At 40.9% G+C, this 25687-nt stretch overlaps 1 protein-coding gene across 2 annotated transcripts in view; it reads left to right on the top strand.

The window, feature by feature from the left end:
- The window catches only part of LOC147160536 (polypeptide N-acetylgalactosaminyltransferase 10-like), a 31384-nt gene that overhangs the window by 2242 nt on the left and 3455 nt on the right, over positions 1 to 25687 (top strand). For both annotated transcript variants that reach the window (XR_015090387.1, XM_086057750.1), the window contains exons 2-7: positions 6669 to 6771; positions 8052 to 8190; positions 11971 to 12137; positions 20603 to 20788; positions 21161 to 21344; positions 23233 to 23350. Coding sequence is in view for 1 of the 2 variants with exons in the window: in XM_086057750.1 (XP_085913876.1) it covers positions 6669 to 6771; positions 8052 to 8190; positions 11971 to 12137; positions 20603 to 20788; positions 21161 to 21344; positions 23233 to 23350 (897 nt within the window). In the remaining variant the exon portion in view is untranslated. The remainder of the gene's footprint in view (positions 1 to 6668; positions 6772 to 8051; positions 8191 to 11970; positions 12138 to 20602; positions 20789 to 21160; positions 21345 to 23232; positions 23351 to 25687) is intronic.

Below are 25687 nucleotides of genomic sequence, written 5' to 3'. Positions count from 1 at the left end.
AAAATTGTAGTGTAATAACATAACAGCGTAATGTAACAATTTAACATAACAACGTAGCACAACGCAAAGTTACAAGTTAACAACGTAATGTCACAAGGTAATGTAACATTGTAACGTAACAACGCAGCATAGCAAGGTAAGGTAACAATGTAACGTAACAGCATGACTTACACAAAAAGTTAGGAAAGCACTGATGGATGTTCCAGAAAATGCTAATGTTCTTTTTGGGGGTTCAAAGTTTGTTTATGCAACTTTTGATGCACCTTTTAAAATTGTAAACATTTCAAATCGCAAAAATGTCAATGTACCATTGTGTTATTTGTTCCAATAGTTGTAAGTAATGGGACTGGATTTGGCTACGGCTTGGCCAACAACAACACTCCCTCAGTGTGCTTTTGAGGGAACGAAACAAAAACAAAAAATCCAAATTCAGATGTAAGACTGCTGGGGGAACCCGCCAACCCCAAACCCCCCCCCCCCACCCCCAACCCCCGTACACTCTCCCCTGGGGCGACACAGTGTATGAATGTAGTTCCTCGGCATTCTATTTCATCTGGCGTATCAGGCCGCGTCTCGTCGCGTTTAATCCGCTCTGATCTCGCTCGGCTGCTTTCCCGTGCTCGCCGTGTCATCTCCGAGCGAAGCAGACGCAAACCAACAAGGGGAAGCAAATGTGCGCTACAAACGGCTCTAACAAGACTTATGTGGGAAAAGGCTGAATGGGATTAGCGTATTGATTTCTTTATATTTCCTTTTTTTCTTACTAGCTACTCCACTGAAGCCGTTACCAGCCCGGCGAGATCAGCCAAACACAAAGCGGAGACGCGCGTTTTGTTCTTAATTTGTCTGCTCTGGCGTTGTTTACGAATCGTCAAGCAAAACCAAAGATGAATGAGTCGTCGCGATGGGAATCCACGGAAGTCAATTTCTACGTAAATTTGAACACAACGTTTCTATTTGAAGCCAAATGTCCCCTTGAAAATAGCTTGTTAGTAAGCATAGTAGCAACCAACTCGTTCTTATCGTGTGGTTGGGAGTTTTTGTGCAACTTCTGAAGCCATTCCTTATCCAACTAAGTGCAATTTCTCCAGAAATTGCGTGGGAATCCTGAAAGCGGAATGCTAATGGCTGAATGCTAAATTGAATGCTTATGAATGATGCTTCCAGCATTCCCACAATGATGCCGGTTGCATTTTTGAGTTTACACGGACGGTAGGGTTGCAACGATTCATCAAATAACTTCAGTTAATTCAGTTACAAAAAAATATACTACAGATTCTACAGTAGAACGTGAGGAAAGCAACCCTAAGTGGACAATATCAAAAGCAATTTTTATCCGATTAATTAATGGTATAGTTGGTAAAATAAGAATTTCTACTTAGTAGTACTTAAGTCCATGAGTACACACCAATACCGATATCAATACTAGAACTGTTAAAGGTGTAGTCAAGTATTTTTTTTTTGTCGCTGCATCTTCTGAGTAATTCATCTTAACGATTAGTTCTCGATCCCGTCAATCTGCCGTAACGTCATGCACGCTTCGAGTGTTCGTAGCATGTAGCATTTGGCACCTGAGCTTCTAATTCAGCCATTCATCGTTGTAGCCGATCCACCGATCTCGCCGCCTACTTTGAAAATGGCTGAGAGTCGCAAGAGGACATCAGTCTATGAAGTGAGGCTGGCTGCAGAGACTGATGATGATGATGATGAAGATGAGCGCGCACGCTCCCGACATTCGATAGGCGTTTCCCCCGGACGAGCGGGACAGCTGGTAGGATAGTCTTCCGCATGTGCATTTAAAAAAAAAAAGCGACAAACGGACATTTGGCTTCTACTTTTCGAGAAGATCCTTGAATACATAAAACTTCTATTAAACCAATGACAGATCTTTGTTGAAAATAAATTGTGTAAAAGTGTAAAATAATAAAAAAGAATTCCCAAGGAAAACAGGTAATTTTGCAAAATAAGTATATGCGCGAAATACAGTGATGGACAAGGTCATGCCGCCAAATTGAGTGAAGAGTATCGGCAGCCATTGGGAGTACTTGATACCTTGAAGCCCGATACGAATATCTGGTATCGGTACTCGCCCATCCCAATCTAATCTCAGCAGTATTACATTGGCCATTTTACGTGTGGTTGGAGCCATTGCAGTGGATGGCCCTGAAAGCGTTCCAAGTAAGTTTTCACTGCTGATTGACTCACCCGTGCGAGAAGTGGCCGACCGCGAGCGAGCAGAGGTGGGAGGTGGCGAGGTAATTGCATCTCTCGGGGGGTGGGGGGGGGGGGGGGTCAACGCAGCAGATGAGGAAGCGGTGAGAATGCGAGTGGGAAAGTGGGGGCGTGGAACCAAAGAGCGACTGCTATCTCTCAGTAGGTGGCGGAGAGGAAGTTGAAAAAGGGAAGTATCGACCCCGGCGGGGTGTTGAGAGAATGAACGGGATGCGTCGGTCTTATCGCTCTTACCGTGGGATTTGGCTGCGTCCCGAACAAATGGCTTTGTTTGCGCCGCCTCTTTTGTTGGCGGCAACAGATGCGAAGGAGATTGCGGCTGCGAGGTAGACGCGAGATTCACAGCAAGTCTGTTTCCTGGCTCAAATTGAGGCATCGTGTAATCAGCATTAAGCTATAATATCAGCAGAAAAAGCACCATAATACTAATAGGAACAATATCATAAAATTATTTAAAAATAAAATAAAACACATTACCATGAAAATAAAGGCATTATGATATAAAATTACGAAAATAATGTTGTGTGATTGAAGCCGTAATATTACAAGAAAAATCTAAATAAAATCATATTACCACAAAAATGGTTGTACTGTAGAAAAAATATAAAATATATATAATAAAATTAAAATATATATATGTATAATGTAAAAATATCTTAATAATATGAAAATAAAGTCGTAATATTCACAGGAAAAGCCATAACGTTATCAAACTAAAGCTGTAATGTTGTAAATTAAAGTCATAACGCTGCCTGAAAAAAAAAAGACAATCTTATCAGATTAAAGATGTAATGCTACAGGAAACTTATTTTAGTATTAAGAAAATCAAGTTGTATTTCTAGAAAAAACACATACCATTATCAGATTGAAACATTTAGCGAAAGTGAAACATTTTACCATTACGAAAATTAAATCGTAGTTAGCAGATTAAAGCTGCAACACTACGTGAAACGCACGTTTTTTTAGTATGACGATTTCTGACAATAAAGTCATAGGATTTCCAGAAAAAAAGCCAAAACATTATAAGGTTAAAGTTGTAACATGACACAAAACATATCTCAGTGTTATGAAGTAAAGTTGTAGGTAATTTATTTTACCAGAAATAAAGATGAGTAATTTTAGTTGTCTGTTTTAAATTTGCCATCTTTTCTCAATGCAGTTCTGTTTATTTTTTCCAGTGACAATTTAAAAAAAAAAATGTTTTTGCCTTGCTACTACGGGGGCTGTGTTTTGTTTTTAGTTTTCACATTAAAAGTCGTATTTAAAAAAAAAAGCAGCATTGTGAGCTCGAATGGAGCTTTTGATTGCAACAGCGTGAAGACAGCATTATTTTTTTTCTGATGTGTTCCACTCAGCGGCAGAGACTCGTTAGTGTATTTGAAACACTCCCCTCCCCACATTGCATCTTTTGTCAAGTGTCAGCAAGGCACATCTTGCCAATGTTGTTTAGCGAGGTCGCTGCCGGTGAGAGTGGAAAGATGCGTGTGTGTTTTTTCCCTGGAAATGATTCACTGTCTTGTTGTCGAGGACACCCGCCTCATCATTTTGAATAAGCTCATCACCGCTCAATCAAAATAAGACCACGGGAGGTGAGTCAATAAAGGTTGTTTTGTTTTTTTGACTCAAGGAGCTGAAACTGAAAACAATCTCCTTAAAGAAAGTCAACAAAGTCTTGCCTTGTGCCTCAAAACAGTCTCAAATTAGAAGTCCTCATTGAAATGAAACGAAACACTAACACCAAGTATTTTTTGAAACAAGAAAAATAGCTCTTTGTGCATTATGATAATATTGACATTGTGCAGCGCAATATATCGCTGGCAGAATCAAAGACAACAAAAAGGATCTGTTTGTTGAGATATTAGCGTTGCATCGCATTTTAAACACTTTAGTTTGGTCGATAATTTGTATTAAAAACTTTTTTTTTTTAAATAACACACCTACGACTGGCCATGAGCATCCATTTGTGGAAAAAAAGTGAAATTTACTAAATTTGGACATTTTTGCCCAAATACTGCTTCATAAAGCATAATGAACATTGCAATGTGCCATATCACAATTTGTGGTTTTGATTAACGACTCAATGGGCAAACAATTTAATCAGTAAACATCACGGCCTTGTATCTCGTAGATTTGTGCTTTTCAGAACACAAAATCACATCGAGAACATAACTCCAGTGTTGCGTTTGATTCGTTGTGTCGTTCTTATTGCCGCATTGCATTCTGGTCCGCTGACCTGCAGTGTGGCTGCACAAATGACCTGTGGCATCTGTGCAGCAAACACAGTCAAACTGGATAAAATGTGTGTTTTTTGTGTCAGCTGATAAAAAGAACTTTCATACTATTTAAGGCTTTTTTCATATTCCCTCTTTACTCATGAGGATTCTTGTGGGTCTGATAGGATGCGGAATGAGAGGGAAAATCCAAATTGAATTGAAGTCAGCTGAATGCCGGATTAATGTGTCCGTTTGCATTTGCTGTGCATTAGTGCTGAGAGACTTTGGCTTTTTTACACAGACTTGATTATTCCCTGCATTTGTCGGTTTGTGTGTGTGTATGTGACAGACTGAGCCAGTGGGGGGAAAAAAGAAAAATAGATGCTCTATATCCTCATGTGCCCCTCTGCCTGTTTCCCCCATCCCCCACATTCCACATCCCCATCTGTTTCCAGGCAAATATTTTTAGGGTCCTCTTCTTGAAATTGCTTTGTATCTTTGGTGGTGTTATTCTTAGACCAAATCATCTATTACAGGCATGTCCAGCCTGGTTTCGAAAAACCCGTTTAACTTTGAAACATGATATTTTGTCAACATGTCTATCAGGAGTAGCCCCACAAAGAAGTATTAGAAACTTATGCCTGAAAAAAACAACACACAATGAGTCTGCCATTTTGTTCCCCAAAATTTCATTTTAGGGTCATTTGGCCATTGCCAGGTCACTAGTGCCCCTAGTACTTTTTTGAAAATTCAGCCCCGAATCTGTTTCACTTAGCAACATGATATTTGGTAGGCATGTCTACCATGAGTAGACCCACAAAAAAGCCTCAAGAAGCCATGCCAGAAAATACACAGAAAGTCTGCCATTTTGTTCCAAAAACAGCCATTTTAGGTTCACTTTGCAATTGCCAGATCAGTAGTGCCCCTAGTACTTTAAAAAAAAAATCAGCCCGCGAATCTGGTTTCACTTAGCAACATGATATTTGGTAGGCATGTCTACCATGAGTAGACCCACAAAAAAGCCTCAAGAAGCCATGCCAGAAAATACACAGAAAGTCTGCCATTTTGTTCCAAAAACAGCCATTTTAGGTTCACTTTGCAATTGCCAGATCAGTAGTGCCCCTAGTACTTTAAAAAAAAAAAATCAGCCCGCGAATCTGGTTTCACTTAGCAACATGATATTTGGTAGGCATGTCTACCATGAGTAGACCCCCAAAAAAAGTCTCAAGAAGCCATGCCCGAAAATACACAGGAAGTCTGCCATTTTTTCCAAAACAACCGTTTTTGGGTCACTTTGCCCTTGCTGGATCTGTATCGCCTGTAGTATTTTTTGAACATTCAGACCCCAAATCTGGTTTCACTGAGCAACATGAAATTTGGTAGGCATGTCTACCATGGGTAGACCCCAAAAAAAGTCTCAAGAAGCCATGCCCGAAAAGACACAGAAAGTCGGCCATTTGGTTCCAAAATTAAAAAAAAAAATGGGTCACTTTGCCATTGCTGGATCAGTAGCGCCTGTAGTATTTTCGTTTTTTAATTCAGCCCCCGAATCTGGTTTCACTTGGCAACATGAAATTTGGTAGGCATGTCAACCCAAACTAGACGCACAAAATAGTCTCAAGAAGGCATGCCCGAAAAGACACAGGAAGTCTGCCATTTTGTTCCAAAACAGCCATTTGGGGCAATTTTGACATTTTTTCTTTCTAAGTCAATTTTGTTCCATTGCTACCCATTTTGAATCACTTAAGTTGTACTACTTAACTTGCTTTGAACAGACACTAAACTGCAACATTTTCAAGTTATTGTCATTGTATCAGTGCTGAATGTGGTGGCATTAAGTTCAATGCCTCTCTGTAAAACACAAAACTCTAATTATCCAACCATTTAAAAATTCAGTCCTCAGAGCCAGTTTGACTTAGCAACATGATATTTGGTAGACATGCATATCATGGGAAGGCTCATATTGCCCATTTCCAGATGTCCTCCATAGATGAATTTGTCCCCACACATACATCGCATAAACGCACCAAAGCAAAGTTTAGGAACAAAAAAGTTGTCAGCTCGGCTTGATTATCGAGCTTGCCCTCAGCAAACGAATCAGGTAACCGACCACATCGGTGATGACAATTACCCAATGAGAAGGCCAAGTGGTATTGATTGTGAATGTTGATTACAAAAAAAAAAAACTTAATTAAATCTTTTCCAACTTCTTCCCATCCACAGGAACTGAACCATATAAGGAAGGTCGCCCAGGTTGGGCAAGACGGCGTGCGACGGATGGACTGGCACGACTACGACGCCATGCGAAGGGACGCCGCTCGAGTTGGTGAGAATAAACCCACAGAGAAAATCACTCTGTGAAAGTTCTGAACTCCTTACTCTTGCCATAGCTAACGTCGTGCTGGGTTTCTTTAGAGAGCAAAATGGTTTGAAGCATGTTTGATCAATAATAGGCAGAAATCTTCACAATTAATCGTTTCACATGGTTATTTATTATGATTTGTTTTTTTGGTGGGGTGGGGGGAGATGTTGAATAATCCAATACTAGACAGATGGGCAACATTAAATTGCCCAAAACATTAGAATTGTTATCATATAGCCTACTTCTGAGAATAATAACATAGTGCCTTCATTTTAGTTTAATAGCTTCATAAGTTATTAGGAGAGCGCGAATCGTTCACCCATCTGAGTTGGTGATAAAAAAAAAAACAGTCAATAGCGTTGGCATCAATTCTGCTTCTCATCTTGTCTGAGGAGCCCACCTTTCCCCTTCTTTATTCCAAATTAAACAGACGGTTGATTTGTTAATAAGATGAAAAATATTTAGCTGCCAAGTGAGCCAGAGTGGAATTAGAGCTCCTGCAGTTGTTTTAAATGAGAAACTAACGTCACCACAGGGACCAAGATGATGGATAAGCAGTGATGCTGAGCAACTGCTGTAGAAAATAGTGGCCATGGGGTGCAGGCATTATCTTTATTCATCACAGTGTTATGAAGAGAAATGTTGTTACTTTTCAATTTGTAAAGAGTTCATTGGCATATTTAGATAAGTTCTACGGTATATAAAACAAGTGTCTTTTTTAGTATATGCCGCGGGCTGCTTAAAAATGTTTGGCGGGCCACAAATGGCCCCCGGCCCATAGTTTGGACACCACTGTCCCAGACAGATGGACAATGCTAAATTGCCAAGTTTTATATGGTGTATTCATTCTTCTTCTTTCTTAGGCATAATATTAACGCAACCCGTCCACGCGGCGCAAAACAAAACGTTAATTAGAGGAGTTGATCTCTGAAACAAGCTATTAAGACGAGGCCCTCGCTCGCTTCGCTTACCGCGGCAAAGCCGACAGATCGTTCCCGCCTAATGGAACACGGCGTCTCCGTGTAATTTGATGAACTCCTTCGACAGTGGATCGGCCTTGCCGTGCGTGCCCCCGCCGCCTTTTGTGCAAATTGACGATAGGCTAATGGAAGACCTCTATTTTGACGCGCCGCCTGAAAGGAGCACAAAGACGGACTATTGTGGAACGATTAGGCCTGTTTTGTAGAAGCGTCATTGTACCTGTGCCTTTCTTGATACTGTGAGTTGTATATGTTCTCCCGTAGGAAACGGCGAACAAGGAAAACCTTTTCCCATGTCGGAGGCGGATCGGGTGGACCTGGCCTACAGGGAGAACGGCTTCAACATCTACGTCAGCGACCGCATCTCGCTCAACCGCTCCCTTCCGGACATCCGCCACCCCAAGTAAGTCGTGTCGGTAACCTCAAGAACATTCCCCAAAAGTTGGAGCGCACATTTTTTTTCTCCAGTGCAAAGGGATTTCTTGCATAAAAACTCCCATTCAAGGATGGCACAAACTGCTGAACAGCAAACCAACATTAGAAGTGGAAGAACTCATTTTGTCTTTTTTTTTTCTTCACAACAAAAAACTAACTCAAAATGTTAATACTGTTGCAGTTCTACGTTTGTGTTGATATTATACTGTCAAATAGTGCTGTCACCATCGAATATTTTTAGAATCGATTATTCTATCGATTATTCTATCGATTAATCGACTAATTTGATTCCTTTAAATTTTGCATTAATGTGTATTACAAAAGCATTTCCCCGCCTGATCACTGCTTATTAATTCACTGCCTTTGACAAGTATACTAGTCAATTACATATTTTTTAACGGGGCGAGATGGGTGAGAATCTGATTATGCTCCACTATAAATGTCAAACTTGGAAACAACTTTACTGATGCACAACCACCGGTAGATGACATCATTGCCCCATTTTATACGAAAGAAACACAGTTTGAGAGTCCATGGGAATAATGGCTGCATTTTGTGCAACCTACATTTTTCTACTGTTGATTATAAAAGAACGGGACAAGGCAAAAAGGAGAGAGTCTATTCTGTCATTTGGCAGATTCGGTTTATATATAATTATTGAATGTAATATCACGTGGGTATTGAAAATCTTGACATTTTCTAAAGTGGCTTGGCAGTGATGAGTTAACTAATGACTGGTGTTTATTTCGTATTTCGTATTTGTATAGTGATTTTAAAAAAATTGGTGATGTTGTACTATGTTACCGGTTCGGTCATTGTTTTCCAAAGTAAAAACAGATGTTTGCAAATGTCTTATTTTGAGTAAACACAAAAGATATTTCATGAATGACTACAGAAATCAGTAGACAATTACTGTTGATGTGCTGAAATCAAAGGATTTGGACAATTAAAAAAAAAAAATGGCTCCAAACGATTGATTACTTGATTATTAAAGTAGTCGTCAATTAATTTGATAATTGATTACTTGTCGATTAATCGCTTAATTTTGACAGCTCTACTGTCAAATCATTTTAATTCCCTGATATGATGTCCATAAATGTGCATACATAAAAATGATTACAAAGACTCTTGAGCTATTATATCGCAGTGGATCACTATCCCTTTTACCGCTGAATCTGGTGCTACGAGCCCTTTTCACACTGTTGTAAATGCCGGGACAAAGCTACTGTTTCCCCGCTGGATCCTTGTAAATCAATCGTAAACATTCCGACATGCTCTCAATCTCAAAATCCCATCAGTGGACGCTTCACCCTTTCCTGAAAAACAGATTCCAATTCTTCCTCGCCGCCATCTTCTCTCAAAGGACTGCTGTGCGATGGTACTGTCACTTATAAAAAGCCGGCCTACCTTGACCTTAAACGACTCTCATCGGACTCTGTTGGTGCTCTGCATACATTACAGCCATGCCCCCCCCCCCTCCGACTCCCCCCATGCGGCGTCTGTTTGATTGGCGTGCTGTTGATGCAACCTTGCGACTGACACGTTGGCCGTGGTTTAATTGAAGTGTGTAGACTTACTGAATGTCAACAGATGCACACTGGTGTCCCCTGTGGTCTGGTCTGTTGTTGGTATTCACCGTGACCAACGGTCGCCTGTCCATCACAACGCCGTTCTGCCTCCTGGCGGTCATATTTGAATGCGGTCGTCGAGTCCACCGGCAGGAAGCAATCTCTCATCCCGTTATTTTTATTTTTATTTTTTAAAGAGCTCAGTATTGTTCATTCGGTAATGTCATCATCATTGCTCTATTTTTTATTTATTTTTATTTTTTATAATATATATATATATATATATATATATATAATTTTTTTTTTGTATGTGCGTGCGTGCGTGTATTTGTTAGCTCACCAAAAACCTATTAGAAAAAATCCCATACTGTTCACCTAAACCGAACACCGCCGTCAGGAGACCCTCTCATCCCGTTATTACTGTAGCCCCTTGCCGCTGGATTTGTCTCAAATACTGATATTACCTTACTTCAAACTTACCTTCACCCTACTAACACTAAACCGCAAACCTCTAATCCCTAAACTTTCTAACCTACAATCCTACTAAGCCAAACTCCCCAATCTTTATCTGCTAACATCCAACCTTGAAATCAATGACGGACGCCTGATTTGTTGAAGAGTAACGAATGACGGGAAACTTTAAAAAAAAAAGTGATGGACTAAGCATTGCCGGGAATGAATTTTCGTCCGTCAATGTAATCATCAGTCAGTACCAGCGGACCTTCTCAGTCCGTTTCGCTGACGAATAATGGAAACAGACAAAATATTGCCGGACTGACGATGATGGAAGGGTGTCCCGACTGTTGACAATTGCCAAATGCTGCTCAAAATTCATTGACATGTCCACTATTTTTTTTCAGATCAGTTTCAAAAACATGGGTATATGAATTTAAGACTCTAAATTGTTCATATGTAACCTTAATGGGGATAAGTGGTATCAAAAGTGGTTGCATGGATGTAATAAGCAGTGTTGGGAGGGTTACTTTTCAAATGTATTACGTTACAGTTACAAGTTACTTGCTAAAAAAAATGTAGTTCGTAATGTAATCCAAGTACCATAATAGTAAAGTAATGTAACTTGATTACTTTGGATTACTTTTCGATTACCCCAATTCCAAGTGTGCTCATGAAGACAAAATAAAAATAAATATCACCACAATAAATATTTCTATACAGTGCAACCCTGCTATTTGCGGATGATAGGGACGCGGGCAGCCTACAAATAGCAAAAATCCTTGTATGATTGACATCCATTAAAATGCATGTATTGATAGATAGATTGATTGATTGAAGGCTATATGCTGTTTTTGAACTATTACTGAAAGCAGCCACACTTCACACAGACAGGCTCTCTCTCTCTCTCTCTCTCTCTCTCTCTCTCATCGTAGAAATTGTAATGCCTCGAAATAATCCCCATTTTTTAACAAATGTATCTGTAATCTGATTACATGTTGTACAGTTATATATTTTTTGTTTTAGTGAATACGTAACGCCAGTAGATGTATTCCGTTACTCCCCAAGCCTGGTAATAAGTGTGTCAGTGACCATCTACAGACCAATGTAGAGCCACGACTGTTCAACTTCAGTCCAGAAGTCTTGAAAATTGTCAAATGAAGTCATTTTACTTTTCAAATGACTCAAAATTGCAAAGCTACGAACAACATTTCTCGCAACTCTTCAAATGTGCGAGATGCTGAGCAGATGCGGCAGGAATTTATACTTTTAAGACTGTTGTACAACGCCGTGTTTCTGTATTCACCTGTGCACTCAAACTCGAGAATGCACTTTATGTAGAAATTGCGTGTGAATGCTGAAAAGCTAAAGCTGACTTAATTGAATTGTTGGAAATGTATGTGAGCGTTGAAACATGATTTGATTCGGTCACAAAATGTGGAATCAGGAGGTCAAATGTGTAAAATATCTCTTGATTTCTAGAGATTCGGGAATGTTATCGGTTGAATTGGTCACAAAATATGGAAGGAGCAGGTCCATGTGTCAAGCATTTTTTTAATCAAAGATTTTTTAGTGCGTGTGGAAATGCGTGTCCTGAATTTTTAAATCCTTTTGACGTTTAAATCTGTTGAGAAATGTGAAAGGAGAAGCGCCCTTCCGCATTCCCACCACTAAACCACGACCTCGAAATCTTCCAATTCTAATTATCTTTACATCTGTGTGTGTAGCTGTAAAGAGAAGCTGTACGCTGAGAAGCTGCCCAACACCAGCGTCATCATCCCGTTCCACAACGAGGGATGGTCGTCATTGCTGAGGACCGTCCACAGCGTCCTCAACCGCTCGCCACCGCAGCTCATCGCCGAGATCATCCTGGTGGACGACTTCAGCGACAAAGGTACGCGGCGACGCGCCATCTCTCCACGATCTCGATACATCCCTCGCCGATTAACGATTTCTGTCACGATGCCTCGTTGATGGATGTGTTTACCTTCCGTCTCCACAGTAATGAGATGTTCCGCTGCCTCGGACTCATTTAACGCAAATCAGAGGCTGAAATTGAACCCTCCCGCTGCGAAGCGTGCGACTGTACAGCGGAGGCTACACCGAGAGATTAGCGGGGTTTATACGTTTTGCCGAAATGCCAACGCGGTGACTTTTTGGTGGTTTTGCTGTAAGCGCACACAAAATTGCGCTGTTTTGGTCCAACTCAAGAGTTATACAACTTTCGTGCCGTTGGATACAATACTTGTCACAAGTACTATTTTGCAACGGAACTGGCAACGCATCATTTGGCATGCTTGATTTAGGCAAAGAAAACATCCCATTAAAACACTCCATTAGAAAAGCTAAAGCTAATGCAAGCAATGCCTCATAAACAAGAAACACTTCTCATTCTCACATCATTAAACAAGTGTCATTTACATATCAATGAAAAGGATTTCATTGCCAAGTATTTTTGGCTTTTTAGCTTAAATGAAAAGGGTCTTTCTATCCCTGATTTACCGTACATTTCATCTGTCCAATTAAAAGCAGGTAATCCCACATTTTTCCTTTAAAAAAAAAATAAAAAATTGTTTTCCTTACAGCCAAAACAAAAACTGAAACAAAACCAAAAAAAATTTTTTTTCTTTCATTTCAGACACACAAAAAAGAGTCAAATGTGATTGTATTTTATTTTTTTTAAACACAAGTGTTTTGGTAAAAATGATAACAATCTTGAAATCTGTGAATTTCTTTATTTTTATCCAAAATACAAATTCAAATTTGGTCATGGTTTAGATTAATAGTTTTTGGAGGATGTAGCTAAAACCCTAAGATTTTTTTTTTTTATATACTTTATTGGCCCACATCAAATGGTAATTACATATCATGGCTTTCCGATTAAAAGCATGCATCTCCAGATGTGACTTATTTCTTTTTATTCAAACCACAAAGTATTTTTTTTCCGAGGGGGTGGGGCAGCAAAAATTGAAGATACATGTTTTTCATTAGGCACTAGTGAAAAGCATTGTACGCATTTTATGAGTTAAAAAAAAATGAAACAAAGAAATTAGTTTTAAAAACATGTTTTTTATTGGACGCTGTCAATTGTGATTTGCATTGTCACTGTCCAATGAAATGCAAGGATCTCCAATTTGGAATCTTTCTTTTCTTTTGTTCTGATCAACGTCACAAGGTTGATTAGTGTATTGAGAATTTTTTTTCGCGCTTTTCATTCTCGACATGCACGAGGCCAGGTCGGAAGCGAGAACATTACCCAGCTACATGGTTGAGGCCTAACCCTTGCGGGCTGTCGGCTGTGATGTTCTCTCTCAGGGCCGCTGCCCTTTGATTAGATCTCATTCCAACTGTAATTAAGCCTCAGACACCCAAGCAGAACGTGAGATTCAATCGATGCTTCTCCGCGGATGAGAGACTGCCTGAGGAACGCCAGCGGTAGATGGAGGAAGGTTGTGGGAAGGGAGGAGGAGGGCGGGTGCTACAATGGTGAAGTGTTTCTATGCGGACTGCCACGCAAATCAATGTTCCTTTCTCGTGAAAGGCTTCCAGTATAAATAGGCAGGCAGGGCATTATGGAGGAGAGACGTGTACGAGGAGGAGGAGGACAAGCATGTGTGTTGCTCGCCGACTTTTTTCCTAGGATTCCACCTTGGAATTTGCAGCATACTTTTGTGTGGTTATATGAAAGGAAACCATTGGCCAATTGGCTGTCTTGGAGCGAAGCTGTCAGACAAAAGGTACAAATTAGTCGGCTTTCAACTTTGCGGACGGCGGCGTGGCTCCGCTTCTCGCCCGTTGCCATGGCGATGTCCGTGCAACCAAGCATGTTTAATTGAGTTGTCAAGTAGGTACAGTAATATTTGCACTAACCTTATCACTCAGCGTGGTGCTTTTTTATGAACAAGTGGTCTTTTGGGGGACTTTTGGAGATATCACAAATTGGGAACTTTCCATGGGAATTCATAGGATTTAACTGGGAATTGAGGGTATCCAGTGATAATTTCGTCGACGAAAAAAATGTCGTCATATTTTTTCGCCACAAATCTTTTTTTTCAAACGTTAATGAAACCAAAACTAAAATAGAAACAATTCATTGAGACGATGGCGATAACTAACTTGACTGACAATTTCGTCAAGGACTAAAACGAAAACGACACTCGAAAGGAAAATTCACAAAATCCAATCAGAAGGAATGAAATGCGGGTGGGAGAAAAGAGCCACTCAGAAACTGTTCATGGCATTTTATTTAATGTTCAAGCATGTTTCAATTCGTTGTGCAGCTGTAAGATTAATCTCAGGCAATTATGCACTTTTTTTTTTTTTTAGGTGAAAACTACGTTTTAGGACTGCATATTATTGTCAGTTCAACATGTTTAATAAAGACACAGTTGTGTTAAATGTGTCTTGCGTGTTAAACTACAGTTACAAGTAGGTGTGTTATCTCTTTCTGTATAAAAGTTGAAAACATCGACTAAATTTTCAATTACAATTCAGTTGGGTTAAAACTAAAATACAACCAGATGAGATGACTATGATTAAAACTTTAATTAATTTGACTAAAACTAAATAAAAATTTATTGTCAAAATTAACACTGATGGTATCTTAATGGAAAGATATCATAAACAAGCATAAACGATTTGTTTTGTCCTTGACTGAATTCCATGCAAAATAAATATACAGCTCTTTTTGCCCACATGTGAGGGAATTGCATTGCCTTAATTATTATTTTTCTTACTTAACTCAATGGCCGATGTTTTCAAAGCCGTAATGCAAATTTGGGGTACGACATAAAGCAGCCAACCTAACTTGAAAAACTTGTTCGCTGGAATAGTTGTAGATATTTGTACATGCATGGAAACTGGTTCTAATTTGTAATCTTTAGTCAGGATTATGATCAAATATGTTATCCTCAACTCTATTTATGTTCCCAGTTGAGAGCCAACCTTCAATTTTATAAATCCATAGTTCTGAGACTTTAGCATACCTCATGAGACTTTAGTATGACTTGCAAGACTCCAGCAGATTCCGCAAGACTTCAGCATATTTAGTGAAATCAGCAAATCGTGCAAGAGTTCAGAATCTCACACAAGATTTCATCTCGTCTCGATACACTTGGAGCATTACGTCTTGCTTGATTTGAGCATATCCTGCGGGATTTCAGAATATCTCGCAAGACTTCGGCTTATCTTGGCGTTTATTGTGAGATTTCGTCATACCTTGCGAGACTTTAGTTTACCTCACAAGAGTGACAAAAATGTTCAAGTGTTGAGTCTATAATGAAACTAATTTTACGTAACTTGTATCCAGTAAGCAACAAATAAAAGTTTTCTGTGACCATCGATCACGGAATAATAGCGTCAATCTGCGCAAACCATTTTTGCATGTCTTCAAAAAGTAGAGGGGCATTAGAGAAACCACGCTATGGGGCCTGGCAGGCGTCTGACGAACACATCTCAGCACTCAGCCTCAATTAGTGTCATCCTCCTCCTGCGCCGAGTGCGGCGAAAGCGACAAAGTATTCCGCGTCGACATCGGGCGTTTTGACACATGGACAAGCATGTGACGTTCAATTTGTAAAAGTTCCGCTCGTATGCATCTGGCACTGCTTATTTCGTAAGGTTGGGGGATTAAAGCCAGACAGCGGACGTGAAACATCGCAAGCCCGTCGGGGCGGGCCAGAGCAGCGAGGGGAAGCAATTGGGCCATCAATCTGCCCGTGGCAGGCCTCCATCATGGGGTAGCTCGTGTGTGCAGCGTGCCACAGCTGAATAAATACACACTTAGCTTCTGGCAGTGATGAACGGCGCACGAAAGGTGTCCAAAATTAACCCAGAAACGGCGAGAGAAGATGGAGATAGTCAATAAGTGAACATCGTCTATGTGACTTCACCTACCGCGCTTATCTTAGATCAGATAGCATCCAAAAAGCAATAAAATTATTGCGCTGACAAATTTAAGTAGAAGCTTTCAAAAGATTGAAGGTTGACAACTCACTTGTTTGAGCTTCAACCTCCGCTATCCTTCATAGTCAACACTTTTAAGAAGGAGAATTATGTTTGAACTTGACAAAGATGAATCACGGTCAAAAACGTAACAAATGGTGCCGTGGCGTAAGCCATTCAGCCTTCAAAATAGATTATATTGAAGTGATTTGACAGAATTAGGCCCTGAAAATGGGAAGATGTGGTAAAAATGTAAATGTACGACTCTTTTTAACTCATTCACTGCCATAAATTCATTAAAAAAAAGATTATTAAAAATTAGGGGTGAAAGGCGATTAACATTTTTTATTTAATTACTTCACTAGTTAACTCACGATTAATCACAAATTTTGTATCTGTTATAAATGTACAATGAAAAAAAGTATATGTTTTCATACTCTTGTTAACAAAAGTGGAAAAAAATGCTAAACTAATAGAAATAGTTCAAATTAATTTTTGATGTCTATAGCCGTCAATGGCAGTGAATGAGTTAAAATAAATTTATCTTTTTTTTAATTTTTATTAATCGCTTGGCCTGTAATCGCAACTAGCCATTAGCAGCTAGCTATTAGCGGCCTTCCAAAACTACCACGGTGATTATACATAAGTTGTACCACAGGGTGCAACAAAATGCAACAGACAGACACAATCCGTCCAAGAGACATAGAAAAAACAATGACCAACACATACAGAACAGGAGTCCCACAGGTCACCCTTTACTGCTCCCTGTTTTTGCAGATGAAAAGAAAAACAACATAAGGGAGGGAAGGGGAAAAAACACCACCAGACTCAGCTCCTGTAAGGGGAGCAAAGTATGGATTGGGGGGAAAAAATTCAGCAAATAGTAAAGGGGAAGTCAACCCAAGAAAAAATTCTGGACAATTATATGTTATACACAGCACCAATAGTCTAAATATGGTATTTTGGTTAATATTGCATTATGTATATGAGTTATGAAGCAAAATCCAGCAGATGTTATGAATATCAGAAGGCGGCCATTTTGCCACTTGCTGTCGAGTGAAAATGACATCACAGTTGCTCAGGTCTCAGGTGACCAATCACGGCTCAGCTTCAGAAAACAGGTGAACTGTAATTGGTCGTTGCCTCAGCTCTGAGCATCTGTGATGTCATCTCCAGTCGACAACTAGCAAAATGGCTGCCCCCTAAGATGGATAAAAACGGCTAGATCTTGCTTCATAACTCATATTCCACAAATGTAATATTAATCAGAATGTCATACTTAGGCTAGTGAGGTCACTTATAACATATTATTGTCAAGAATTTTTTAAGATTGACTTCCCCTTGAAGTATTGTAATTCGTCACAGAATACAGAGAAGTCCTGTAACCTATGCTGGAGTCTGGCAAGTTATACTCTCAAGTCTCACAAGATCAGCAGAAAGCTTTTTCCATGGCTGAGCCTGTGTTGAGTTGTTTACAGGCAATTGAAACCTTTGAACTGACAGTGGAAACCGCTAATTACCATGATTATTTAATAGAGGTAATGACCCAGTCAGAGTATAAAGCACGTCGTCCCTCTAGCGCGGTAAATGACCAATCAGCATTTGATGAACTGATTTTCACCTCCAAGACGGTTTCATTAGTAGTGGGTGTGAGGGTTGCGATGTCAAGAGACACTCGGACCGGGCCTCAGCCTCCGCCGGCTGCGGCGATGGGAAATGATCTTTAGGAGGCGGGAAAGTGGAGAGACAGCTGCGAAAAAATTAACATTGGGCATGTTTATTCATCAGTCTGTGCGAGAACATCGCGTGCGTGTGTGTGTGTGGCTTAGATAATGAGGTAATGGCGCTCGGCACAGTGTGACGGCGAAGGCGGGAGGGCGGCATGCGACGCGACGTGACAAGAGGAGATAATTGAGCTACAGCGCTTGCGAGAGATGCAGAGCCGATGTCAGCGGGTGCCGATCGATTCTAATGTCTTTGTGTAGGGGTGAGGTGGTTTACGCGCATGGTAAACAACACCCACCGCGTAGCCCTTGACGCCACGATCGCCCACCTCGGCATTACGTAAGAGCAGTAATTCCTGTCCTGTGTGTTTCTGGGAATAATCCAATTACTCAATTGGTCCGAAAATGAGTGTTGTTTCACTGCAAATAATCAGGGGGAAGTACATACTGTAGTTATGTAGGTTTTTCAGGTATTTGTACTTTACTTACTTTACTTTGACCTACGGGTGCCACAGCTTAGGAGTTCTAAGTCATCACTTGCTTGATTTTTCAGAAGACGTTACTGATGCACTTTTATTAATTGATTTGCTCCCAAAAATGTATAAAATGTTCTATTTTAAATATTGCCGTGGTTTTTTTTAATGCTAGAGCATAGAAAAGGCTTTGATGCAGAGCTTTGATGCTCTGACCTGAAGAGGTTACTTAAAGCAATGGTTGTTATTACAAAAACGGCCAGCAGGTGGCAACAGAGTTTAAGAGATCATCCAGGGCCATGTTGCAAAAAGCTATTTTCCCCAGTGTTTTAAATAGGTTTGTGAATAATGATGAAACTTAGCTATATTCTAATGCTAATTGCTGCAAAACGGAAACAGATAAAAAAAATACTTATTTTTCCTGATGAGAGAAGAGACTCTAAGCTTTCTTTTTGTAGGTTCCATGTTTTTATAGCAATAGAACACAATATTCTGTGGACCTTGCAAAATCAGTCCAAATTTGGTAAAACAGCCGGGAGCAAAGGGGGTTGCTTCAGTGTAAATGGCTGGGAGCGACAATGAGACAGTCAAAAGACACAAGTGCAGAATGAAAACACTCTCAAGGATCTTGGATCAGCTGACTGCTATATGATGAAAATATAGGAAAATACTGTATGGTTAACCGCCAACCCGAGCTGGAGCCAGAGCTCCTGATGTCACACCCCTGATGTCACACCCCTTAGAGGCACTTGTCAACATACGGATACTACAGTTTATGTGTCTTTTGGCTTAATTGCATTTTACAAATAAATTTCATTTCTATAGGTTGTATGTTTGTATATCTATATTTATAGCATATTTATATAGCATAAAGTGTAATTCTAAAAATAGGACTTCAAGATTTTTTTGTCTCCATGTCCACTCCGTGCCTGGTCGCTTCTGACGAGATAATAGCGACGATTAAGGAGACACAAAGTGGCGACATGTTCCACCTTCAAGTGCTTCCTCTTAATTGTGCAGCATTGACAACGTATTGATTTCTTTCAAATGGGGTGGAAGCAATGAAGCTGCCTGGGTAAGCCAGTCACCTGACTACAACCCAATAGAGAATGTGTTTCATTCAGTAAAGACAAAGTTGAATGCAGTGTAAAGACACAAATCCCAGACATTTTGTTTAGGGAGTGAATAAATATTTATTTTAGTGTCCCCCCCCCCCCCCCCCCCTCTTCTTGGTGTAACGCCAGCCCCTGAAGATAAATTCTGATCTCAATGTTCCCGTGCTGGGTGTCCTGCGTTAATCCCGTTGAAGAAACACATGCGTCCGCAGGCGGGGAAAGAAACTATGTAGACGTGCTGTCTGGTCTGGTATGGTCTATGCGATCATTTCGGCTTGTATTTTGTCCACGTCTACATCGGTAGGTGCTGCTGTTTTGGTTATCTCAGCTGTTAAACTCTTGCTTGTCCTTGTGTCAATAATATAATATCACGCTATACTTGACTACCTACTGTAGTTTCTTAGCTGCCTAGCTACTGTCTTTCCGCCCAACTACCTGTCTACCCACCCATACCCTATTACCTACCTCTATATACATTCTTATCTATCTGTCTACCTTATTACCAGCCACTCTCCCTGCCATCCGAGATGCTCAGTGACCACCGCATCCGCCGCCCGACTATCTAATGGAGACTAATGTGTTTGCTGCCGTTTTTCGCAAGCTCATTAGCGTGATTAATCATCTCCTTGTGTTGGGTAAACACTTTGAGCCAAATTCCAATTTATTTTGGAGGGAAAATGAACCAATCACAATTTAACGCTCTGCTCTATAACCCCCCCACCCCCACCCCCACGCCGAGCCCGCCTTTCCAGGGTCTCATCTCATGAGAGAATTAATTTGCCATTCAGGCTTTAATGCTCAGTTTTTTTCCCGCCTTGATTTACAGGAGCCTTTTTTTTCCCCCCTTACAGCTTTGACCGTGCTAAGCCCTTCTGTCCTTCACGGCAATGTTACTTTTTATAGCGTGCAACATTACACTGGTGTCCGAAGTCTAACCTGGGGTCAGTTGTGGCCTGTCGTATGTTTCAAGTTGAACACTATAAGACGTCACACTGTGACGTTTAATGAAAATCCAAGTAAGGCAATTGAGAACAGATTATCATTTGCAGTCGAGTAACAAAGCTAAATAAAACCAAATACAACAACCTTTTTTCCTTCCCACAGAGCACCTGAAGGCAGCGCTAGAGGAGTACATGGACCGGCTACCCAAAGTGCGCATCCTGAGGACCAAGAAGAGGGAGGGTCTTATCCGGACCCGGTTGCTGGGTGCCACCGCCGCCAAGGCCCAGGTCATCACCTTCCTGGACTCGCATTGCGAGGCCAATGTCAACTGGCTGCCTCCGCTACTCGGTGAGGAACGAAATGTACTTTTGATTGCGGGGACCATTTCAGTTCTGTTGCTAACCAAAACATCAGCACAGAAGCAAAGCACAAAAAAAAAAGGGCTATGTAGAGATGGCATCTTTAGTGACTAGCGTTCCAGAAGGTTCTTCTAAGGAGGTGCACCATTATGGCCAAAATGATAATCACAATTATTTTGACCAATATTGGAATCTTTTTTTCTTGAGTGGATGTGTAGCAGACAGACAAAATTTAAAATTGCCAGCCATCAGGTAAATTTGCCTGTGTATACTTAAAAAATGGTCGCTTACCTGGACTTTAGTTTAACTTGACCTGTCACTGACCTCGTAAGTACATTTTCACGTGTTGTCATCTTCTCAGACCGAATCGCCCAGAACCGGAAGACGGTGGTGTGCCCGATGATCGACGTGATCGACCACGACAACTTCGGCTATGACGCGCAGGCGGGCGACGCCATGCGCGGGGCCTTCGACTGGGAAATGTACTACAAGCGCATCCCCATCCCCGCCCGGCTGCAGAAGGACGACCCCAGCGAGCCCTTTGAGTAAGCGATGCATTTCGTATGAAATCGAATCGGAAAACACATCCCGACAATAACCTTTCAAATGTGCACTTTTGAGGCATTTCTGGGCTTTTTTTGATTATCTGGACAGCGTGACAGCTGTGGTCGCCCCGGCGCATACGTCGAACGCCGGCTGACAACGAGACAAGGTCACTCTGATAAAAATGTCGCCTTTTCTGTCCTATTGACGCCTGGGAAATAAGTCTCCTGACACAAGGATGCGGGCTTGAGGGGGAGGATGGCTGACATTGCAGCAGGCGTACAGTGGAGCTGCCGTTTTTAAAACAGGACAACATTGACTTCTGATTTGTACACAATGTGTGCGCATAGGAAAAATGCAAAAAGAAATGCACTAAATATTTTCCATTTAACGGTCATACAAGTGTGAAAAATAACCACAAATGTTATTTGAAACACAAACCCAGTCAAACCCAATTTTCAAACGCTAATTTAAAATCCAAACATTTAACCAGGCTTAAATACCTGATTTAAAAACTAAGCCTAAAATTGAAACGGCAATTCACCACCTTACTCAGATTTGAAACGCTAATTTGAAACTCTAACACAGGCTTGAAGCCCTAATATGAAGTCCAAATCCTGGTTTGAGATTCTAATTTGAAACCCAAACCTGATGTTAAAACCCTACTTTGAAATCCAAACCCTTTTTCAAGCTATTAGCCAGGTTTGAAACCATAAATTGAAACCGCAGCCCTGCCTTGAAACACTTAAATTGAAAAGCAAAAACTCTCTTAAAATCGTAATTTGAAACTCAACTGGTTTCGTTTAACACCGGCTTGCATCAGCGTCACGAGCAGGCTAACCGTGCAGTCGATATGAGCGCCGCTTTGTCATGAGCACGCGTCGCCGCGGGGACCCCACTGGCCGATCGTCGGCACCAGCTCGCGCCTTTAATTGAGCCTCCTCAGGGACCACTTTGGCCAGAGCGGAGTACCTGCCGGAAGACGCCGACGCACACCTGATGAAACGCACGTAACCATGGCAACTGCCTGTGGGATATAAAGGATGCTCTGCTTTGTGTGTTTACGATAACCGACCATGAAAAACGGAGAGACAAGCAAGTGTGAAGATTTGTGGAAACTGCATCCACACAAGCTTGGAATCTGAATTTGAAACCTAACCCCTGGTTTCAAACCCTTGCCCAGGATTGCAATACAAACTTGAAATCCAAATGCAGGTTTCAAACCTTAAGTTATGCTTGAATCCCTCATTTGAAACACAAGCACTTGTTTCAAGCTCTTAGCCGAAAACCCTAAATTTAGAAACCCAAGCCCTGACTTGAAAGCCCCGTTTGACACCCAAAACCTGACTTGAAACCCTAATTTGCCTTGTTTGACACTCAAACTCTAGTTAAACCTAATTTGAAACCAAAACTTTGTTAAATTTTCCCTTCAATTTGTCACTTTGTCGCCACTGCTAAATGCTAAAGCTAGCATCCTGCGGGGTTCAAGTGGAACGTGGCAAGTTGAGCTTCAGCAATCAATCAAGTTGGCGGGACTTTGAAGTGAAGTTGCGGGAGCACCTGCGTCGCTCATTTGTGCGTCTCAGGTGTAGCGGCGGGCAAAAACAATAGCACGCAAGAACTAGCTAACAAGGTGTGGGTCGCGACTGGCAGAAGCTGTGGCGTGTTAATTGCTTCCTTCCTTACACTCTTCAAAGCTGCTTCCTATCTGGAGGCAACAGTCGCTCATGCTCGCCCCCGGAGGAAACACGGCACTCGCACTCTTGCCCTCAAACACAATTTTAAGATCTTTTGCCGGAGTGCGTGTTTTTGTAGATGCTGAGCCCACTCAAGAGCACAATGATTAAATAATCGGGCTGTGTGTGTAATGTGTGCGTTTTTGTGTTGCAGGTCTCCAGTAATGGCAGGCGGGCTGTTCGCCGTGGACAGGAAGTGGTTCTGGGAGCTAGGAGGGTACGACCCTGGCCTGGAGATCTGGGGAGGAGAACAGTACGAGATCTCTTTCAAGGTAAAATCTACTATGGCCTACTACCTTGACTTTAACTCATTCACTGCCATTGACAGCTATAGATGTCAAAAATTCATTTGAACTAATTCTATTAGTTTAACCTTTTTTCCCACTTTTGTTAACAAGCGTTAACAAGAATTTTTGGATTTTTTTTAATTGTACATTTAGAACAGATAAAATGTGTGATTAATCGTAAAGAAAAATAATAATCGCCTGACGCCCCTAATTTTTAATAATCTTTTCTTTTTTCTTTTTAAATCGCGTATATAAATTTTCAGTTGTTATTAATCATATGACTTCAATAATTAACTCACGATTAATCACAAATTCTGTTCCAAAAACATTTTATTAGGTTTTCATACTCTTATTAACAAAAGTGTAAAATTAATAGAAATAGTTCAAATTAATTTTTGACGTCTATAGCCGTCAATGGCAGTGAATGAATTTTAAAAAAGCCACTAACCCAAGCTTGGAACTCTAATTTAAATGTCAAACCCTGACTTGAAACCAGCTCTACCGACATAGAAGCCTCTTTTTTTTTTTAGGCCGATGCTAATTCCTTTATTTGGCAGGGGAAAAAATTCTGATAGCTAATGAATGAGATGATAATTGAAAAAAGTACATCTACTGAACAGCATTTACTGTTTCTTGAGAAAGTAAGATTATATCGGACAAAACTCATATTTACATATTTTGAAAAGCCCTAAAAATAGCTGATATAATCGGTCGGCCCTATTACGCAAACCCTGCTTTGAAATCCTAAACCAGGAAAAAAAATTATAATGTGGCGCAGAAATTGCTGATTTTCCACACTTGTTCCTAAAATTCACAAATCGAGCTTTTTCAAGTATTAGACCAAATACTTGAGTTGATTTATCTGCCCGGCAGTAGCCAATTAAGTTTGAACGTTTAGCTAGCGCCAGCTGCGTAGCGCTTAAATCTACTTAGCCCCGCGATATTCAATTTGGCTTGCTATCTTTATGAAGCTCCCTATTAGCTGATAGGCTTCTCGCTAACGTTCTCCTGAGGTGAGGAGATTAGCGGGCTCTCCCGCTAATCCCGACAAACCCCGAGACGCAGTCACTGGCTCCGAACGCAACGGCCTCCATTCAGAGATTTTGCCAGCGTGCCGGCGATGAGAACCACGAGCCTTACACGCTCACACCGCCAGATAACGTCACCACTTGAAACCGGCCGGAGAAGTCGTGCGGAATACTTGGCCAATTAGCCAATTAATACTCGGCGAACAAATGCCATTAATCTGTTTTATTGCCCCAAAAAACACAAACAGAAAATTTTAAACATGTTTCTGAATTAAAAGCGGGGGTGACGTAACGTCGACAGACTGGCCGTCCATTCCGACGCAAATGAACGTGTCCGCCAATGCGGGCGAGTGCATGTGGGAGGGCGTCAACTAGAAGCGATTGATTGCCGTTCATGATCTGCTGCCTGCCGCCATGCTATTATTATTATTTAAAAAAATGTTTTATTCAAATAGCACAAGAAGTGATTGGACATCCCTGACTTTATGTTTTATTTATAGACTCAAACACAACCAGAGACTAGAGACCGAGTCCGCTTTCTGAGCCCAGAGTTTGTCTTGCAGCTCCATCTTTTATTCATGCACCAGTGTATGCGTGTGCAGTGCAGTGCAGTGCTAATGTTAACACAGCCATGCTGTTACTGCTCATGCTGAAATCCCATTTGCAGCCTTACTTGAAAACGCTTCATTTGGAATCCAAATCCCGACTTGAAACCCCATCATTCCAAACCCTAAATAGAAACCCTAACTTGAAACCATAACCCAGGCTTGATATGCTAATTTGAAATTCAAACCCTGGCTTGGAACCCACATTTTAAACCTTAGCATACGATTGAAAGACTAATTTGAAACCCAAATTCTGACATGAAACTGCAGTTTGAAAACCAAAAACATTACTTGAAAACAATTGAGGCTTTAAACCCAACATAGAAACCCTCACTTGAAATCATGGCAGTGGCTAGAAACCCTAACTTGAAACCTCAACCACACTTGAAAACCTAATTGGAACCCAAATTCTTAAATGAAACCCTAAACCAGGCTTGAAACCCAAAATAAATACCTTTCCTTGAAATCATGAGCCAGGCTAGATACCCTAATTTGAAACCTAAACCCTGGCTTGAAACCCTAACTTGCAACCCTCAATCGAATTCATAACCGAAGCTTGGAACTCTATTTTGAAACCCAATCACTTGCATAACTCCCATTTGAACACCAAACCTTAAATTGAAACCCTAATTTCAGGTTTAAAGCAATAATTTAAAATCCAAACCACGGCTCGGCAACCTACCAACCTC

Source organism: Leptonotus elevatus, chromosome 16, assembly GCF_054856555.1.
Source record: "Leptonotus elevatus isolate MCC_2025b chromosome 16, RoL_Lele_1.0, whole genome shotgun sequence".
Taxonomy (NCBI): Eukaryota; Metazoa; Chordata; class Actinopteri; order Syngnathiformes; family Syngnathidae; genus Leptonotus; species Leptonotus elevatus.
The sequence above is the reverse complement of the archived record's forward strand: the minus strand, read 5'-3'. Positions and strand labels throughout refer to the sequence as shown.